Genomic DNA, 21,327 nt, shown 5'->3' on the forward strand with positions numbered 1-21,327 from the left:
TGATTCACTTTTTCAATGTTTATTTTGGATAACAAGGGAAGGACTCGCAGAAATGTGCATGTACATTCTTTTTGTTGGACGGCAACACACATGGCACTTTCATTGCTAGTTGGTATGACAACAACAGAATCAACAGGCTCGTTTGAAGAAATGTCACAAATATAAAACACGCGGGGGAGGCTTTCTGAACCCCTGTGGACTGACTGCTTTTGGCTGGCGACGTGAGAGAAATGAGTGAGGGAAAAATAGTCATTAAGTACAATCACGAGTAACAAAAGGAACACAAACGAAAATATACACAGGGTAGCAGCGTTGCAATGTAATAGTTTTTTATTACAAGTCATTATTAATCACGATAGCAGCTGGAAGATTTTCAAATATTCCTCCGTATCAAATGATGTCACTCCTCAACCTCAATGCGATGTGACCCAGGTGTTTAATTATGAAAGCACTTTCTTTTCTGAATTTCCACAGGTTACTGTAAACCGAAAAGAAAATACAGTTGATGAAAAAGCAGCGTTCCAATTTCCGAGAAGATTCACTGACGCATCCCAGCCATTACGCGGATTGGACACGAGCTTGGAGGAGGGAGGGGAGGAGAAGGGTCTATTAGCCCCCGGCTACAGCTGCTGGCACTAAACCCTGAGTGCCTCCATTAGCCTTTGATTCTGCAGGACTGGCCGAGGATTTATCGGCGAGCTCCATCAACAGATTAGAATGTAAACAGCGAGGGGACGAAGGGCCTCTCCAGCACGAACCCTGCGGGATCCGACAGCTCCCGTCTCTCTCCCGCGGGAAATGCTGGTGTTAACGCAAGGAGGGCTGGCGTGAAGATTGAAGATTAGGCCATGGCCAAGTTGTGTCTGTGGCATTTTGAATGGCACTGATTTCATTGGATGATCATTCTGGGTGAAAGTAAAATATTATGTGCTGTTGTGAATTCTGTATTTTGTATTGTATGCAGTGCAAAATTAAAGGGGATATATTATGGAATATTGGAAGCAAAGTGTGCTAGTGGTTTGTACCTCTGTGTGAGGTTAATGTACAGTGTTCAAATCCTGATCCTGTTCTTTCCTGCAAGAGTTTTCTTCAGGTACTCCGGCTTGCTCCCTGTTAACATCCTATTCACTAAGGATATTGCTCTAATGCTATACCAGCGCAAACACGCCCACAAAGTTTGACAGTTGGGAGCAAATTAGAGCCTGATTTACCACACAATGACAATAGATTTGCGCCATGAACACGGCACTTTAGTAACCGTTGCAAGAAAGATGAAATGATCACAAAGCGGACTTAGACCGAGGAGGTGCAAAAGCGTTTTCATCATTTAGCGCCATTAAACTGTGAAGAGGGCGACAACGTCATTCATTCATTCATTTAACTCATTCACTCCAAGTCATTTTCAAGCAACCCTCTTCGCTCTCAGCTGTTTTACTGGATTTTGACTAATTTTGCAAGTCCCACAGAATATTGTGTTATATTGCTATAAAAACATGGAACCTACCAAAAGAAAGATTAGAATCTCTTCTTTCATCAGGAAAAAAAGTATATTTGTATCTGTTTCCGTTTTGCAGAAATTAGCTAAGTTAATCACAAACCTTTAGAAAACACTGAGAAAAATAGCTTGTTGCAACTTGGTCCTGACTGATCTCTTATACTCTGCTGCCACCTGCTAGGTTTTTTGTAATACTACCATTGTTTTAAGCCACCTCTTCATGTCAGAAGCCGCATCAAAGCCTTCTGTATGTGCTTGCGCAAAAAACATATTTAAAAAAACACGCATAAATACGTTTTTGGGAGAGAAGGACAAAGCATTAAAAAACGTAATTACACGTTTTTGGGTTTGAATGAGTTAATGTTCTTAAAATACAAATTATTGGTGCGATCATTTTTATATTTTAAGAGGTTGGTGTGGACATACATTATGCGTCTGTCACGTGAAAATGACCGCAAAATGTCCCCCTTCTATCGCCGATCAGCCCGGGTTACGCCATGTGTTGTAAACCAACATAGCAAAATGCACCCCCAACCCCCGCCTCTCCTCTCTCTCACATGGCGAATGGCACTATATGCACTGTGTGTGATCAGTGTAAGGGAGATAGATGGGCACTGCCTTCTCCGTGCCACAACCACTGCTGCTACTTGTGTGATCTACAGGGTCAAGGAAGCGCCAAGTTTACACCAGCCTTCCAAAAACGTTGTTTGCGTCACTCAAACTTAAGTGTGGCTATTACCGTTGGCATTAGTGAATTAGACGCTGTTCATCAATGAGTCTCATTTGAATAGAGGTGGGTAATTTCTCTGCCAAATGTATATGACCTCATTTAAGTGCGCACAAAAACGACCGGCGCACCGGGGCGCAATCTTGTTGGCAGCGCAGTTAGTGCTGAATTTCCCCATCTGTTCGTGCTTAGTGGATTACACGCTCCCGGATTGCTTCATTTATACTGGTTAGCGCCGCGCAAAGGCTACGCAAACCTTTAGGGGAGCCGGCCCTGAAAATCCTGACATTGATCAAGTCCTCCTCGGCAGTAGTTGGCGCTATACTGCAGCAGTTTGACACATGCTAATCATCATTTGTGTCAGGAAGAAAGGTTTTGGTTCACAATTTTTTGTTATTGTGTTAAATGAAATTGTATATATCAAAAGTACTACAGGTATTGGTACTCTGTATGAGTGAATACTTGTACTGGTATTGGTCTGGAAAAAAAAAAAAGGTATCAAACATCCCTAGGCGGTGGCATAGAGTCCTGATTGGGACATATATGCTCTGCTGATAAAAAAAATAAATAAAAAATCTCTAATTCCCAAACTTTCGGTACGGCCCGGTACCAGAATTGCCTGCAGACCAGTTAAGGCCTCAGCTGCGGACTGGTGTCGAGGGACCACTGGCATATGACACGGAGTTGAATGGTAATGTAGGATTATTAGCCACCAGGGGGTCTCCTTCTGGTTCACGTTACACGTTTTGCTGCCACAGAGGAAATATGCTCCTTACAAGTATCTCCACAAAAGTGTCACCTGTCAAGTAAAAGCAGTAACCCTACCAGTCAGGCAAATCTGTATAGCGTCTGAAAACAGTAAAGCTCCAAAGAGATTGTCTGCGGAAAGAGAGCTATGGTGAATATGGTCAATAAAAATATATATTTTTTTAAATAAAATAGTTGACAGCTTCAGAAATATTCAACATTGTAGCATGGAGTCCTTAAATAAAAAATAATCTGGTTGGCTAGTTTAAAATGGAGAAAAGGTCACTTCTCGGAGAAAGCCTCAATTGTCGGTGAGTCTTAAAGTTTGTTTTGCCTTCCCTGACATTTTTTTGTGTACTCGCAAAATGCCGCCATGACAGCAAAAAACGGGAACGCTAATTAAGTCAACCCATAGAGGGAAAAAAAAACTCCTCAACATGCACCCTTTAGCGGCTGAGGAATGTCTGTCAAAACATGACCAGACGGAGATGCGGGCGAGAGGTTGACTCGTGCAGGCTGCGGCGTGTACCTGGCTTGTCTGTGCAGCTTGGCCTAAAAAAAAAAAACGTATAAACGGCATTACGTCTATTTATCTCTGCCAAATAAATTCAATTTCAGACAAAAATACCTTACAGTATTACCTCAGATTAAAACTGAAATACTGTAACCAATTTTGTCAGGTCAACAGTCAGGTGGGTGGAATTTGGATCTGAAATCTGGGAGGAGCCTCAGATTTGCTTCTAGTTACTAGTTACTTAAGAAAAGGTAAAAAAAAAAAAGTTGCAGAATATAACAACAAAGAGGCCAAGTTGGCAAAAATGAGTAACACTCACTTTTGGGAGGTCAGGTTTTGAGAGGCGCTCAAGATATGTTACGCAAATTGGATTACAATAGATGAATAATATAACACAAATGATCAATAAACAAGAGCCAAGGTAAATTTGTTTAATTCAAAAAGGACTTTTCTCTAACATAATAACGCCCAAAATTTACATTTTGTGACAAACAAAAACTTCTCTTTGTCGATTATCCCATACATTTATAACTCATTGGAAACTACTGTTTTTCTTGATTCATGGATTTCAATTCTAATGCAGATGCTGGTAACTGCGATCATTTTGATCACTGTTTTCACAATATTCAATTTCCATACAGTTTAATCTCTAATCCCCGCACTGGTAGGGATGGCTGGTCTTCTCCCGCAGGCGGGTGCTCGTCCCGGGGGCCCTTTCTTTTTATTGTATTATTGATGTTTTAATTGTAAGGTGCTAAATAAAGTTTCATTTGATTTAATAATCTATTACTGTGTGGTTTGGGACAATTACAAAACTTTCAAGACGACATGACCCAGAGTAAACATGTATTGTCAGAATGTCTAAAATCATTTGTCAAGGGCTTAAGGCCTCATTCATTCCCTTGGGGTTATTTTCCTTGTCAAATCAAGCAGACAAGCAAACACAGGGAATGCCTGTCCAACACCCTTCCACAGTAGAAAAGTCTTAAACCGCACAAAATGTCAGGACAGAGGCCCATGAAAGCCAAAAACATCACGACGGCAAACATACCGTTTCTGCCTTGTTCTCCATGGAATAATAGTAAACATTACGGCCAAGAAAAGTCACTATATGACATTAGCATTATCCTTTTGGCTGACATTGACTGTGTACACCAAGTTCAATCTGTCTGGCATGTCCCCGGAGTGCCTTTTTGAAAACATCAACACTTTTGATTCTTGGCTTTGGAATCGATCCATCCCGTCAGTGAAGCTGAATGTGTCTCTGGATTGTGCTTAAAATGAACAGCACCAGCTTAAAGAAACAAATGGCCAGAGACTCGTCAAAATGTGTGGATTTACCGGGTCCAATGGGAAAACTGTTCTGTCTGTGGACATGAGCGTGACAGCTGTAAACATGCTGCAAAGCGTGTTTTTCGGTGGAGCCTGAGAAAGTCTCAAGGAATTGGGTTCCAGAAGCGAGCTGCGGAGTGATGATGAATAATTCAAATATTTAAAAATCCTGCTCATTCAGCATTATCTTGGTGAAAGAGGGTGATAAATAGGTACAGCGTAAAGTCACATTCAAACAATGGAAATACATTGTGCTTTTTTTCCTTTTTTTTTGGAGAGCTCAGTATTGTTCATTCGGTAATTTTACTGATTTGACATGTCATCATCATTGCTCTCCTTTATTTAGATTTTTTTTAATTATTATTTTTATTTTTTTTTGTATGTGGGTGAGTATGTGTATGTGCGTGTGTGCGTGCGTGCGAGTGTGTGTATTCATTAGTTCACCTAAAACCTATTAAAAAATCCCATACCGTTCACCTAAACCGAACACTTCCAGCCAGAGTAGTGAGGCCGTCAAGAGACCCGAGGAAGGACCAAAGAGAAGAAAGGAAAGTGAAATCCAGCACCGACCAGACACCAATACATTGGAAATACATTGTGCTTAAACAATGTTTTTTGTTGTTGTTGCTGTAGGCATTTGGATTTAACATCAAAATATGGCCACAGCCAATACAACCTATTGGAATATCCTGGAAAAAAAAAATGAACCACTGGTGTACTGAGTAGCAGATGTCCAACTGGTAAACCAAGGAAAACAACAACCGTCAATGACAAACACATTTTGAAAGCTCTAAAGAAAGACCTCAAAACGACTGCTAGTGACATCAGCAACAACCTACAGATGAAAAGAGCAAATGCAAACCATTCAGTAGAGAGCACAGGCTGGAATTGACCAAAAAGTACAGCGAGGAGCCTAAAAAAAAATACTCAATCATACCCGTCTTTTATTGTCAAAGCCACATTTTCAGTCAAGAACAAAAATATATTGGCCACACTGCTCCAATATGACCATACTAAAAGCCAGAAACAATCACGTTCCAATAATGTTAGCTCAAATTGACTTCATGTTTAATGTTCTGTATGACTATACATCTTTGGGGAAATTTCATAAAAAATATCACTAGCAACTCAATTTATGGCCTATGTTGTGCTCTCAAGTACTTCTCTCTAGCAGCAGATGAGGACAAAAGGATCCAATGTATCCGACAAATTTCCCTGGCAGGATACGAGTGAATCATTACAAATGACACAATTCTTACAAGAAAACATGTTTGGCACCAAAATTTAAACCAGCAGGTCTTGAAGACTCCGTGAATCTCGTTTTGTTGCTGCAACATCACAAAAAAAAAACTCCTTTCCACAAATAAAACCTCTGAATAGAGCTACCCTCATCACTTGAGTGTGACTTATAATACGCAATGACACACTCAATATGGCTCTGATATAATTGCCTTGGCACTGCATGGATGATGTGCACTTGGCTTGAAAATGAGGCATTAATCAAAGACTTACTAATTAGCTACTATCATTATGTGTGTCATATGGACGATTAGCCGAGCAATTACACTCAAATTTATGATATTCCTAACCTTTTTACACTCGAGCTCTGACAATGAGCAAGGATGTCTCTTTCCACCACAATGAAAACATTTCATAGTGTTTTTGGGTCATAGCTGTCATTTCTGTCCCTATTTAGGTTTTTCATACTCGCTTGTATGAAAAGTTTGAACCCCTAACCATAGTTGTAAATGATCTAAAAACAGTGTTTCTGTTCCAAAAAAAGGTCAAACTCATGTTTGCTTGGTATGCTTCGAAACGACTCTTTTTATATACTAGTAATTCCAATACAGTCTGATTTGTATAGAATGGGCCATGGGTGAGTTATGATATACATCTAGAAAAATTCCCGCGGAAATTTTGAATGGGACTGCTGACTCTTGCAAGGCGGAAAGACGCGTGTATGTAGTACTTGTAGCAATAGTAGTAGTAGTATAGTAGTAGTAAGCAAATACTTGTTGTAGTAGTAGTAGTAGTAGTAGTAAGTAGTACTTGTACTTGTAGTAGTCGTAGTAGTATTAGTAATACTTATATAGTTGTAGTAATTTTAGTAGTAGTCAAATGGCCAAGATGGCCGCCGACCCAGGTGGGCGAGGGGGAGAGAGTCCTTGGCGTACCTAATCAATTGGCCAAGATGGCCGCCGCCCTGGGCGAGTGGAGTGGCGAGAATCCTGGGCGTACCTAATCAATTGGCCAAGATGGCCGCCCTACATAGGCCCAGCCTTGAGTACACCAAGAAAAAAAGGGGGTGAGTTGAGCTCAACAGTAAGAGAGATGATTGGCTGAGGCAGTTGCTATGCAGAAGTGAGAGACCAGGCAGTACAGTATAGCTAAAAAAAGCACTATTTAAATAGTAGTCCATTCAATTGCCTTTAAAAAAAATAATAATAATACAATTAAATACTTGATTAGTAGCCACAGTGCCAGCACAAGCGCCTTCCCGACCAAAGTTCAGTGATTCTAAACACAAAGCTCAAGAACGTTCAGTGTCCTAGAAAGGCGCCAGTGTCAATTAACGACACTTCCTTGGAAAAAGTCATAAACGCTACAGTATGTGTACAAATGCCTTTCACTTGAAAAAAAGAAACTGCGATGAAAAGAAGAATCTTATCTTATGATCCTTAGTGAGAAACAAGTCTCACCAAGTGGGAAGATATTTCAATACCTAGCGACAAAGTACTGATTTGAAGCTCTTGATGACAGTAATTTGTACCGTGCCTCGCGGGAATCGCAACACCAAGTCAATGATAATCTGAGGGAAATTTATAAAACTCTGCTTGAATGAAATGCAGTAATTATCCAAGCGCCGGTTTAAGCGGGCCTGGGGGGGAAATCACTCCTGTTACTTTCAGACAGAGCTATTGAATAACTGATGAAGGGCCAAAATCCCTTGAACAATCCGTCTTTACTTTTTCAAGACAGTAGGAAACACACCGTACCAGGTTGTCTGGAAAGTAAATGGGATGGATGTTGAGGTTCAAACTTGGTTTATAATTCTACTTTGCCACATGATGAAGTAATAATCTCTGCATGTGTGTTATTGATTTCTCCCATCAAATGACCGTGGATTTCCCATACAGCTAACCAGTTACCCGTACCATATTGTTTGCCACAATATTTTCGTTCGAGGAAAATGTAAACAACAAAGATGGCTGAATCCGATAAATTGTTTGTTGTTCTGGTGAACTGTCGGTCTAAATCCCGATAGATTATGTAACGTTACTTTTCTCGAATAACTAAATTACTTTTAGGATAAATAGATAAATATGTTTATAATCGTGCAAATTAGCGTACTGTTTTGCCATTCACTGTCTTTGTCCCTAAAGATGTGACATTTTAACCGGTTGATGAAGCCCCCCCATCCAACCTCAAATTGGATTTTCAGCCTGGAGAACCCACGGGGTCAAATTTGGCCCCTATAAATTCTGCTAATCAAATAACAAAGACCTTCTTTTTTTTTTTTTACAAATTTAACTTCAAAAGTCCAGAGTGCCACTTCTGACCCCTGCATGGGGCCATCTAGTGGATGAATATTGCACTTACATGAGCCAGAGTGGTGGTGACAAGATGGCTGGCAACATGCTGTTTTGTTGAGCTTCAAATCAATCCAAACAAAACCATCATCTCAGCAAACCATCAGATGGTAAAATTGTGTTTTTTTTGTTAATCTATTTCATATCATGTTACAGAATGCCTAGGAGTATGTTTTATATATATATTTTGATAAATTAGCAACTCTGAGCTAGTTTTAAAAAAAAAGGGTTAAAATTGAAAAAACATATTTTGGTGTTCAGTGAACTTATAGCAGTCATTTAATGTATATTTCATAATTTTCCAAAGAAGAAAAGGGTTCTTGGGTTCTCCAGGGTTAAAGTTCACTGGGGCGGTCCCGTGCATACCCCCTGGTACAACTTTCCTCTAATGCAGCATAACACATTGACGGATAGACATCTTGCCACCATGTAACGTGTTGTATTATCCTGTTATAGTCATGAGTTGACTGATTTATTAGCATCTCTCAGCATTCACACTCAATTGTTGTAAATTCTAGTAGTGTATGTTGCACTGCCGTTGAACCGTGTTACGTTGTACATCCTGTTAGAAGACTATCTTTGTCTTCCGCGTGTTCGTTGTTGTTCGGGTAGAGAGAATGTTGATTTTCTGAATACAGACTGGAGATCGGTGAACAGGTCCTTCGAAGGATTTATTTCTACAGAATATTCCGGACACAAGCGGGTTTACAGAAGCACAGCTGCTCCTCGCAAGTGTGTCTTTTCAGCGGACTCATATCATTCTTATACTATCTTGAAAAAGTATTACAACTCCTCCTTTTCCCCCTAGCCCCTTTCTCCCCCCCAGCCACCAGCCCCCATCCAAGACAGACTTTTACAGCATTCAATACACATTGATTGATGGCCTTTTGATGTGGAAATATAGTAGGTCTCAGACCCAACATCACCTAGCATAAGATAAGATTTACAAAGAAATCATATTAACACATTTGCTTCAACCCCAGACAAATGGCCCATTGGTGTGGGAATAGAGGAAGCTCTCCTAAACATCATTTAAACACTCACCCAGCTCTACTGAGGAAATTAAAACAGTTATAACTAAATCTGGGCAGAAGACTCTCAACAATCCCATTACAATAACATCTTCCACATTTCTCAGATTAAAATCAGAAAATGGAGGGACCCAGATAAAGAACGACAGCTCTGCCTGTTCAACTTAAGTCATGCTCATAGAAGCCAAAAAGGAAGACATGGGAATTCAATGTCCTCTCCCAAAAACAAGCCCGGAGGACACGATCGCAGCATGCTTCAACTATGACAACTATGTGGTCTCTTCATCAGCCGGGTTGTTTTTGCCCCGCCCTCACCGCTGGCCTTGTTTATCTTCATAATGGTTGTCTCTTGTCAGACTATCTGAGTCTCATCTCCTCTACCGTAGACTACCGCTGTCGCTCCGTCGTTCTTGCCCCGCTTTAGCTCTATCTGCACTGTATGCTCTGGCGCCTCTATTCATACTGCATCAACAGACACCCCCGCCGGTGTGTTTCGCAAAACAAGTGTCTACACAAGAGAATAAACATCACATAAATCTTCCATTTCACACAGATTAGAGTGAACCTATTTTTTTGGGCTATTTATTCATACAAGTTTTTTTTTTGCTGTAATATTTTAAAATTCAATCTCCAGTGTCTGTTGCAGACTGGGAAAATAAAGTTGTTTTTTTTGCTGTAATATTTTAAAATTCAATCTCCAGTGTCTGTTGCAGACTGGGAAAATAAAGTTGTTTTTTTTTTTTTTTTTTTGCTGTAATATTTTAAAATTCAATCTCCAGTGTCTGTTGCAGACTGGGAAAATAAAGGTTTTTTTGTTTTTTTGTTTTTGCTGTAATATTTTAAAATACAATCTCCAGTGTCTGTTGCAGACTGGGAAAATAAAGTTGTTGTTTTTTGCTGTAATATTTTAAAATTCAATCTCCAGTGTCTGTTGCAGACTGGGAAAATAAAGTTTTTTTTTTGTTTTTTTTTGCTGTAATATTTTAAAATTCAATCTCCAGTGCTGTTGCAGACTGGGAAAATAAAGTTGTTTTTTTTTGCTGTAATATTTTAAAATTCAATCTCCAGTGTCTGTTGCAGACTGGGAAAATAAAGTTTTTTTGTTTTGTTTTTTTTGCTGTAATATTTTAAAATTCAATCTCCAGTGTCTGTTGCAGACTGGGAAAATAAAGTTGTTGTTTTTTTGCTGTAATATTTTAAAATTCAATCTCCAGTGTCTGTTGCAGACTGGGAAAATAAAGGGGTTTTTTTTGTTTTTTTTGCTGTAATATTTTAAAATTCAATCTCCAGTGTCTGTTGCAGACTGGGAAAATAAAGTTGTTGTTGTTTTTTTTTTTTTTTTTGCTGTAATATTTTAAAATTCAATCTCCAGTGTCTGTTGCAGACTGGGAAAATAAAGTTGTTTTTTTTGCCATAATATTTTAAAATTCAATCTCCAGTGTCTGTTGCAGACTGGGGAAATAAAGTTTTTTTTTTGTTTTTTTTGCTGTAATATTTTAAAATTCAATCTCTAGTGTCTGCAGACTGGGAAAATAAAGCTTTTTTTTTTTTTTTACTTAAATCATTTGAAATCCAATAGCCAGCCATTTTCTTAACATGTAATCTCATGACAGCAGAGTCCAACAAAGCTTGCGATTGGAGACCCACATACTTGCAGTCCCCCCAATTTAAACATAGAAATTAGGGGGTGTCAGCCGATTACAATTTTTAATTGTGATAAATCGGATGACTTCAATGGTTAACTCTCGATTAATTGCAAATTTTATATCTGTTCTAAATGAACAATGAAATGTACAATAAAATATATTTTTTTCTAAGTTTCATACTCTTGTAAACATAAAAGTGCAAAAATGTTCAAGGTGAGGTCTCGAGTTTTCACTTAGAAATAAACACTTCATAAACACTGGAAGTATACACACGAAACCCTTGGGGGAAAAAATAAAAAATGGAGAGCAATGATGATGACATGTCAAATCTAAAAATTACCGAATGAACAATACTGAGCTCTCCAGAAAAAAAGAAAAAAGAAACCCTTCTCAATCAACACCTCTGGTTTTATGTTAATGTGTGGTGGTGATTTTATCACCAACCACCACCACAGCCTGTATTTTGCCTTTTTGTTGTGTTTTGCCATAAGAGGGACGTTTCTGGGTGGAAAGTCAGTGTTTACCCCTCCAGCCAATCACAGAGCGGGGGGGCGTGTCACTGAAGGCAGGCGCAATGTTGACGAGAAGAGTGGGGGCCGTTTTTTCCACTCACTGAAAATAAGTCGAGCCAGTACAAAATACATCGCAGGTATTTACAATCACATGCCGTGAACACGTTGTAGGGTTTGTCACCCTTGGGGGGGGATAAACCACATCGATTGTCGATGTAAACCCTCAAATTAAAGCGGTAAATCAGCACTTTCTCCTCCGAAGTTATTGTTTGTAATCCGGCACCACCGGCAAGAACATATTCATACTTTTTACTGCCCTCATGAAAGAAAGAAACGAACAAAAACTGGTTAAATGACTTGCTTGCGTTTAGATCAGTTGCTCAGGTGCATTATAGGAAACGATGTTGCAATCGTGCTGAGTATGTCGGCAAGTGTGTGTCCATTTATGTGAAATTTAGGAGCATCTGGATCAGAAAACCCACGCGCGGGGTTCAGGGCAAATTGGCTGCCTTTTGTCTCCGGTTTAATTATACGGTGCTAAACACTGTAATGCTGCAACTGGGAGATGTTAACAGGGCTACTATTATTGAAAGAGATTAACAGGCAGCTCAGGGCTGAAAAACATGGCAAAAGCAGTCAGCGTATTGCATGTTCTGAGGGCAAAACCTGATTTTATACATAATCCCGTATTTGCAGTTAAATTGTCGGAAGCAGGCTACGGTTTGAGAGAGCATTACATTTCCCGCCATTGTATGATGTTACCTTGACTTAAGGAGGTCAATTTGCTCCTTTACTCAATTTACTTGTATATCAAAAAAGATGTTCCCCATTGAAATGAATTTAAAAGTCAATAATCCATTTCAGCACAACTTTGCCCTCCAAAACAAAATTGTTTTTCTTTCAAATATTGCTGCTATTCAAGCAACATCTTTTTGAGGGATGTTTCTTATTTCAGCAAGATAATGCTAAACCACATTCTGCACGAGTAACAACGGTGTAAAAGAGTACTAAAAAAAAACGTAGGCCTGCCAGAAATCCAGACTAGGGATAGGCCGATTATTGGCTGGGCCGAATATCGACGCTGATATTCAGCATTTTGACGAATATCGGCATCGGCCGTAATAGATCGATTTAAAAATTTGTTAACTTCAGGGCAGTAATTATTTAAATTTTCAGAGATGCTGCTGGCCCTTCATTTTCAGTTTTTGTTTGAAATTAAAACTAAGATAAGTGAAATTTTAATAGTTATTTAATACGGATATTTTGGAATTTTGGAGAACTTTATTTACTGTAGAAAACAATAAGGAGCTATTTATTTAAGTTTTTATTTAACTTTTTAAAGCATGCTAGGGCGCCTGGAGGATCCCTTAACTTTTTGTTAGATTTCAAAAAAAAAAATTACTGTTTTTTTTTTTATACTCCAATATTTAACGAACCCTAAAAGTTATTCAATAAACATATTCCTAAAAATGCAAAAAAAGGGCTGCAGTTTGTATTTTTTTCAAATTTTGATGTCAATACTTTCCCCTATATAAAATGAATATCGGCTCCAAATATCGGTTATCGGTGTCCTTGACAACTAATAATCGGTATATCGGCTGTGAAAACACCCTATCGGTCTATCACTAGTCCAGACCTGTCCACCATTGAAATGTGTGGTACATTATGAAGCACAAAATACGATAATAGAGACCCTGGACTGTTGAGCAACTTAAGTTGTACATCAAGCAAAGCTTCAACAATGAGTGTTGTTCAAAAGAAGAAAAAAAAAAAGGTGATGCAACACCCTTGAAAGCATGCCCTTGTCTGACCTTTCTTTAAACACGCTACAGGCATACCATTTTTTGAAAATCATGGCGGTGTGGAATTGGGGTCTGTATATTACGGTTGGTGTTTAATCACTCAGTTTGATTTTGACGAAAGCTAAGCAGAGAGCGTATTGACAAAAAAAAAAAAAAAAGCGGTGCTGGAGTTGAGCGGAGTACCTTCCGTGGGGTTGATGGCATCCGGCAAGCGGTCCCATGGGAGCGTCCACTCCGGGCAAGGATGATGAGCGAAGGCCGCCTCAATGCCATTTTCCTACGGGGACATGAATAAAATCGCTGTTACCATGGAAACCAATTGACAACCTGGAGGCTCTCCCTACACCAAAGGCGCAGAATCCTTCTTTTATGAAAACGGGATGCATTGTCAACTTATTGTGTTCTCTGTGTGCTTGTCTGGATTTTCTCCAGGTACTTCGGTTTCAAGCTTGAAGTACTCATGAATTTTGGTTTACTCGGCATGTTCAGGGTTTTTCCGAATTTCTGGCCACCTTCAGTTCGAAACAGCTCTGACCTTATGAAACCTGTTTTTTATCTGACCCGTCTTTTTCCCTAGTTGAGTGTTATTCTTAACTGAGATTGGCGAATTACACAGAGTGATGCTGAAACAGAAACAGTTGGAAATCACTTCAAACCCATCTATCCATTTTCTTAACCACTTAAGACCAAATCCTTCTTCAAATGGGTTGGATGTTTTTCTGGCTTTTCAAAGAACTCAACTTTACCAATAAAGCACTTTAAAATGACTTAAGTATTGAAAATTATTTATATATCAAGATATATTATTATTATAATTATAATTTTTATACATAATTAAGTAAACATTGTTTGTTTCGTAATCAAGCACATCTGATTTCTAAAAAAAATAATCTTGTTTTTTTTTTTGGGGGGGGGGGGGGTTTATTTTTTTTAGATTTCTTGTAAAAAAAAAAAAAGAAAAAGAAAGAAAAGGTATGCATTTTTCAAGTACACTGCTTTAAAATAAATAAATAAATAAAAAACAGTACATTAAAGGTGGGGTCTTAAGTTTTCATTCAGAAATAAAACTTAAAACACAATAAAACACTTCATAAACAAACAGAAAAAAATCACAAAAAAACACAAACGGTCAGAATGTTACATCTATCCAGTATGGTGTTCCACATGGTTCAATTCCGGGGCCTCTGCTGTTTTCATTGTATCTGCTACTCTTGGGATCCATCTTAGGAAAAGAGTGCCGATTGTTTTTAAGTGCTCTATGAATAGAGCTGAGTCGAGTGATGGGAGTCAGCATCCTAACTGCTTGAGTTGCGATTCAGAATTGAGCAATTCTATTCCAGCACAACTAGCTAGCTAGCTAGCAAAACTAAAGGAACACGTCCTTAAGATGCATAGAGATGGGGGAGTACTAGAACACAAGAAGAGAGCCAGATTCGATGAAAATGCTGCTCACCAGTCAACCGTCAGCTGTGTTTTGAAAAAATAAATAAATCGTATTTTATTTTTCAATAAAGACAGGTTCGCTGAATGTCCCTGCATCCAACAAGGTTGGTCTAAGGTGATGTAACCAGATGCCAATCCTTGTATCGATTTAAAAAAAAGCCCTTGTTCACATTACTGGCACTGCACAAGCATTTGTTTGAGGGAAGGCGCATATTTTTTTGAAGTGGATGCAGTCGCCGATTAATCGAGACACAGCGTGTATTTGAACGAAGGTAAATGTAAGGGTTTTCCTAAATTCTTCGGGGAAAAACATCAAGACTTTGATTTATTTGGATTAAGCCACTGAATTAAAAATAACTTCAATCACTGAGGGCGGAATACAAAACAGAGTTTTCCTCCCCAGGGCCTACATTTGGTAAATTGGCTGGCAGTTTTGTTTTCAATTGGATGGCTGCCCGTTGACTGCATTTGGCAAGTATCGTCAGTGTGAGCTTAAGTGAGGTGAGAAGGAGGTTATTAGGCATTCATATGTCTGCGGATCGTGAAACCAGAGGATCCTGGTTAGCGTCAGGAAGGATTGTGTTGTCTTCGTGTCATTGTGTACCTGCCGCAGGACACGTACACAAACTGTCACGCAGCAGGATGTATGCTCTCACACAAACTCGTTCACACTCACACGCCAGGGATATAATGGTTTTGGATTTGTCATTTTAGTTTATTTTTTATTTTCTTGTGGCAATTGCACTTTAAATTTAATTTTGATTTGTTTTTATAGCAGGTTTGTTTTTTTATATTAGATTTTTGTTTTTTTATGCTTTGTTTTAGTGTAGTTTTTGTATTTAGTTTTAGGTTTGTTTGTTTTTTAAATATATGAAGTATTTGTCAAGTTCAAAGAAAAAAAAGTGACAATTATCGTGTAATAAACAACAGTTTGACCTCACTTCTTTATGGACGTACAGCAATACCAAAATAAATACATTTAAAATAAACCCCTAAAACTCATATGATATTGACAAAGACAATAACAAAAAGGACACTTCGGCTATAATTCAAGTTAGTTTTATAAACGTAAGATGCGGGTTCGGTTAGTTTTTGTTTCCCTAAAACATTTTTTCGTTAATGAAAACCTTTTTTCAATTTGAGTGATTTCATTAGTTTTCATTCACTATTGTAAGGGTACTATTAGTACCCTTGACACTTTAAACACACTGACACTCACAATCACTCACATAGATAAGCATACAGTACACTACTAGGGTAGTCACTATTTAAAAAAAAAAGAAAGTCAATTATTCTACCGATTATTCCATCGATTAATCATATCATCAGATAAGAATATATTTTGCGTTAAAATGTATAGCAAAATATTTTTTCTGATTATTATTTATTAACCGATGATTGGTGTTTTATTTGATGTTGTTTACGGATTCAACAAAACCAAATACTGTAAAAAAAATAAAAATAAATCAACACTTCAATTGCAAAAAAAATAATTTTGTAATAGATTGAACTGACTATAAACCCCCGTTACAATCTAAAAGTGTTTTTAGATTGTAAAATACGTTTATTTCCATTCAACAGTGTAACAATTTGACAAAACAATTTCGCAAACTATTTACAAATGTGTGCAACTGTGGTACTATTTACAATTATGTGGATGTTTCAAATACAGTTTTTCTTTTTGTAACGCTCCCCTGCGTGCAAGTGGACGCAGCAGGATTTGCACAACAGATGAGTTTCACTGCGATGGCTCCTTCGCGTGCAGACGTTACACTTTCTTGACGGCCTTTTTTTCCGGGGAATAGCAAGTAGCAGACTGTACACACTCCTCCGATGAATATGCATTGGACTCGGGGTACTCTTCGTCGTCCGATTGAACGTCCGCCTGTGCAGAAGTGCTCGGTTGTGCTCCGCGTTTTCTGGTGTTAGCATCGCTAGTCGGTGAACCTTTATGATGTCGTCATAGCCGCCGCGTCAGCGCTTTCAACTTTGGCGTCAACCTCGGAGTCACCATCATCATCATCATCATCAATGTGCTCTTTAGCGTTGGTCGATGCTTTTCGTCTTTGAAAAAAACTGCTCGACCGTGAGCTGCTGGCAACTGGTCGCCATGTTTTCTTCCCTTCCCCAGCCATTGTCCCATCTAGCTCCGCCTCACGTCTTCTACTGACGCCTACCCAATCTTGTCAAAAGAGAGTCATTGCTGCCATCTAGGGGCCAAAAATAGTCATTAGGCTAACTAGATCTGCTTGAAACTTTCACCACAGCTGGCCATGGCTTTCCTCCACCCGTTTAAAAAAAAATAAATAAATAAAATTGGATGACGTCTTTTAACGTCATTGGCGGCCCTCCGTAGGTTTTTACTTGACGCCTTTTAACGTCCATGGCAGTCAAAGAGTTAAATGATAATTGAAATCACGATTAGGATGATCATTTATTATTTGGTTGGTACAAAACAAGAAAATGTTTAAACGTAAAAAAATATTAAGACAAATGAAATTCTTTAAAACACTATAATTATAAAAGTTCCTTTTGGATGTAACAAAATGTATTACATTAGTTATTTAAAGATTTTTATTTTATTTTATTGCAAATGTATAGTTAAACAACTCAAAAATTAGTATTATTTATTTATATATTTTTTAACAAATATGCTGATTTTGTAATTATGGAGTGTAATAATTGAAATTGCAATGGAATTTCGATTAATTGCACAGCCCTATGTTGAGATGTTGAAATTCTCGGGATCAAGTTGTAACAATGAAACAATGTTTCTGAACGACTTAATACACGCACACACGCGCACGCCCGCCAATGACAGCGCAACAGCTGCAGACATGACAGTTGCGGCACGGAGCCATCCTCATAATCCCTCTCGTCCAAGGTTTAGAATGGCGGCCATTGTGCGTCTGTGTAAGTATGCATACCTCTCAGCGTGAATGTGTGATTTCAATCTTTTAGTGTCCGATGTCCAATTAACTCTAATCCGGCGTCATGTAAAAAGAAACACAACCTCAAGCGCCCAAACGTCTGTCCCAACCCCCCCCCCCCCCTTGTCACGCCACTCATTATCAAGTTACACGCTCGTCGCCAGCAGGAAGTCAAGTCGAAATGTGCATGTCTCTTTTTGTTTACTACCTGTGCTGTTTGTTGGTCTGTTTGTTAGCAGGATTGCACAACTAAAGAGAACAATAACAATAGATTGTTTGATAATGATTTGTGAAGAAAAAAAAGAAAAGAAAAAAAAACACATCTAACTTTTATGTGTTTTTCTGGAACGGATCGCTTTTACAGCCTGAGAAAATAGATGGCCAGCAATTTGCATAGTGCGCAGAATTACAAGTGCATGCGTGGATTGTATTATTCTATAATGAAAGGTAATTTTTATTAGCTGGCCCAATAAAAAGTATAATAATCTTACCATCATAAAAACAGCCCATAAAAAATGCCCTTTTGAAATGTTAATTTGATGACTGAAAGCTCATGTGGAACGCCGCCAGAGGGAGGAAACATTGTACAATTAAAAGAAGGTCTGCCAGGAGCCAAAACAGGGAATTAGGGATTCATCCTTCAAGGTACAAAACAGCAGAAATGGAGGCAAAAAAATGAAAATGAAAGATGATAAATGCGAGCTGTGTAATGAGCAGACACTATTAGAAGATTTTTTTGCCTCATGAAGCTTTAGAAGTGGGCGAAAAGCTTTGGGCCATCGCTGGCAAACCTTTTTTTTTCCCCCCCATTGCAGTATAATAGGATACTTAATAGGGATACAGCAAAAAAAAAAACGATTTGAATCGGAAAATCGGTTTTGATTTCAAGATGATTAACTTAATTGGACTGAAACAAATGGCTCCTTTTTAAAATCCAACCCTCCTTGAATCGTATTAATAATTAATTACTAATTAATAGTGAAAGCCTGTATCCCACTGAGGAGTGAACGTTTGCAAATGCTTGCATCAGGGTTCGTCCGAGATCGCAAACATTCACCCGACATCGCAGACGTTCAACCACACAACAGTCGCGAAGGTAGCAAATGTTGATTTCTTATCATGGTTCGTTCAAGGTTGCGAACGTTCGTCAGACATTTGCTTTCATGTTTTTACTTCTTGCAAAGGATTTTTGATTGAGCTCAAAATCCATTTTGAGCAAACATTTGCGAAGGTATAGAATATTAATTTTCCGTCAGGGTTCGTTCAAGGTTGCAAACGTTGGCCAACAGTTTTCGTTTCATGCTATTTCTTGTTGCAAGGATTAAATAAAAAAAATCTTTTAAGAGGAAAGGAAATTTTGATGAAGTTCAAAATTCATTTTGAGCAAACCTTTGCGAATCCTTGTGAACATTTGCAAAGCTAACGAATGTTGATTTCTCGTCAGGGTTCGTCTAATTCGCAAACATTCGCTAGACGTTCGCTAACAGCTTTAATGGTTTTTCTTGTATGTATGTAATGTATAAAATATTAATATTCCGTCAGGGTTCGTTCAAGGTTGCAAACGTTGGCCAACAGTTTTAATGTTTTTTCTTCTTGCAAAGAATTTTTGATCGAGCTCAAAATCCATTTTGAGTAAACATTTGCGAAGGTATAGAATAGAAATTTTCCGTCAGGGTTCGTTCAAGGTTGCAAACGTTGTCCAATTCGCAAACATTCGCTAGACGTTTGCCAACAGCTTTAATGTTTTTTCTACTTGCAAAGAATTTTTGATTGCGCTCAAAATCCCATTTTGAGTAAACATTTGCGAAGGTATAGAATATAAATTTTCCATCAGGGTTCGTTCAAGGTTGCAAACGTTGGCCAATTCGCAAACATTCGCTAGACGTTCGCCAACAGCTTTAATGTTTTTCTTGCCACAAGAACATTTTTGAGTGAACATTTGCAAATGCTTACAAAGTTGCGAAGGTAGCAAATGTCGACATTTAATCAGGGTTCATTCAAGGTTGCAAATGTTCGCCGACCGTTTTAATGGTTATTCATGTTACAACTCAAGGACGTTTTGAACTCAATAAAACGGTTGGCAACCGTCCAGTGAATGTTGGCAATCTTTGCAAAACTTTTAAGTTCAGAATTGCCTTGCGACAGGAAAAAACATGAAAACTGTTAACGATCTTGAACAAACTCTGACGAGAAATCAACATTCGCCCCTGAGCAGGATACGGGCCTAGCAATAAATAAGGACAAAGCTGTATTTTGGCAGATCTCATGATGGTAGCAACGGGATGAATTTTAAAGTTTACAAAACTATTTAATAATAAATTTAATAATAGTAATAATTTAAATTGAAATATTGAATGTAATGCATGTATGTGCCTTAAAAATTGTGAAAAACTGTATTAAAGGATTGCTGAAACTAAATAGTCTATTGATGACCTAATGCTGTTTCTACAGTTCAGCTTGAAGTGAAAATGTGCTTTACTTTAAGTTTGGTGATGGTGGGCCGGGGGCCGCCGACAAAAGGCGGCTGCGTGCTCGTCTCCTCTTCCTGCTCCAGTTGACTCGCCGGGTTGCCTTCGACCGGCGGCCCAGTCGGGAGGCTTGGCGGATTTTCAGGGACGGCAAGCGGAAATCCGCAGGCTTGGGCGGCCCGAAGGACCCCGGGAACCTCCTGAACGCGGCCGTACCAGCGCAACAGGTGGGGGAGGCAGTGCAGAGTGCTGGCGGCACGGGTTCGGACGGAAGACTGTCAAAAAAGAGCAGCGGGTTTAATAAGTGACTCATCAGACCACTGAACAGCCTCGCCGAGGTTCACATCATAACGGGTGTAAAGACCCAAAAAGAAACACAGAAGCCGCGTCACAGTGATTACAAGGCGGGAAAGCGAGGCTCGGCGGGAAAACAACGGGGCGGTGGGAAAATAATCCGCTGTGCCTACTTTGCGGTGACTGTCGAGAGGTGACGCGCTAGGCTGAGTGTGAAACTGGAAACCGCTGGAGCACAGCTGACTTATAAGAGGCTCATCGTGAGAACTTGGGTTCATTCCCCATGCGGGCGAATAGCTGGAGGGTGAAATAGATGTTGTGGCGTTCTGGTGGCGTGCACAAAAAAAACATTCAGAGTTAAATATTCTCTCTGGTTTACGAGGGAGTTACTTTTTAACAGCAGCAACCTAACTCGAATTTGGACGGGAATCTGCAATGAATGCTCACCGGAAAATGTTTCTCTGTATGCGCCGCAAAGCACCTTTTACTATTAGACACGGATTTGGCCTAATTAAATGTAGCACAGCAATTAACTTCAATATAGCCCCTTAGTTGGAAGATGACGCCAAAATTTTATAAAGGGCAGGACCTATATGATTTTTTTTTAGGCTATTGCAGATTTTGGGCAGAAAAAAAAAAGATTACCGATTAATTCGCCGATTAGTTAAAAAAAAAATTAAATACTGTAAAAAAATACAATAACCCAAATATTGGGGTCAACTGTAAAAATATTGTGTAAAAAATAACTGTAAATATATTGTTTAAAAAATAACTTTCCTTTTTGTTTCCCAAAATG

The 21,327-nt window shown here is 38.8% G+C and overlaps 1 protein-coding gene across 1 annotated transcript in view; it reads right to left on the bottom strand.

Annotated features, from left to right (window-relative positions):
* gstcd (glutathione S-transferase, C-terminal domain containing) overlaps positions 1-21,327 on the bottom strand; it is a 42,985-nt gene that overhangs the window by 15,973 nt on the left and 5,685 nt on the right. The window contains exons 3-4 of the mRNA XM_077570898.1: positions 20,249-20,512; positions 13,580-13,673 (exon numbers count right to left, since the gene is read on the bottom strand). Coding sequence (XP_077427024.1) covers positions 13,580-13,673; positions 20,249-20,512 — 358 coding nt within the window. The remainder of the gene's footprint in view (positions 1-13,579; positions 13,674-20,248; positions 20,513-21,327) is intronic.

The sequence above is a fragment of the Vanacampus margaritifer genome, chromosome 7 (genome assembly GCF_051991255.1).
Source record: "Vanacampus margaritifer isolate UIUO_Vmar chromosome 7, RoL_Vmar_1.0, whole genome shotgun sequence".
Taxonomy (NCBI): domain Eukaryota; kingdom Metazoa; phylum Chordata; class Actinopteri; order Syngnathiformes; family Syngnathidae; genus Vanacampus; species Vanacampus margaritifer.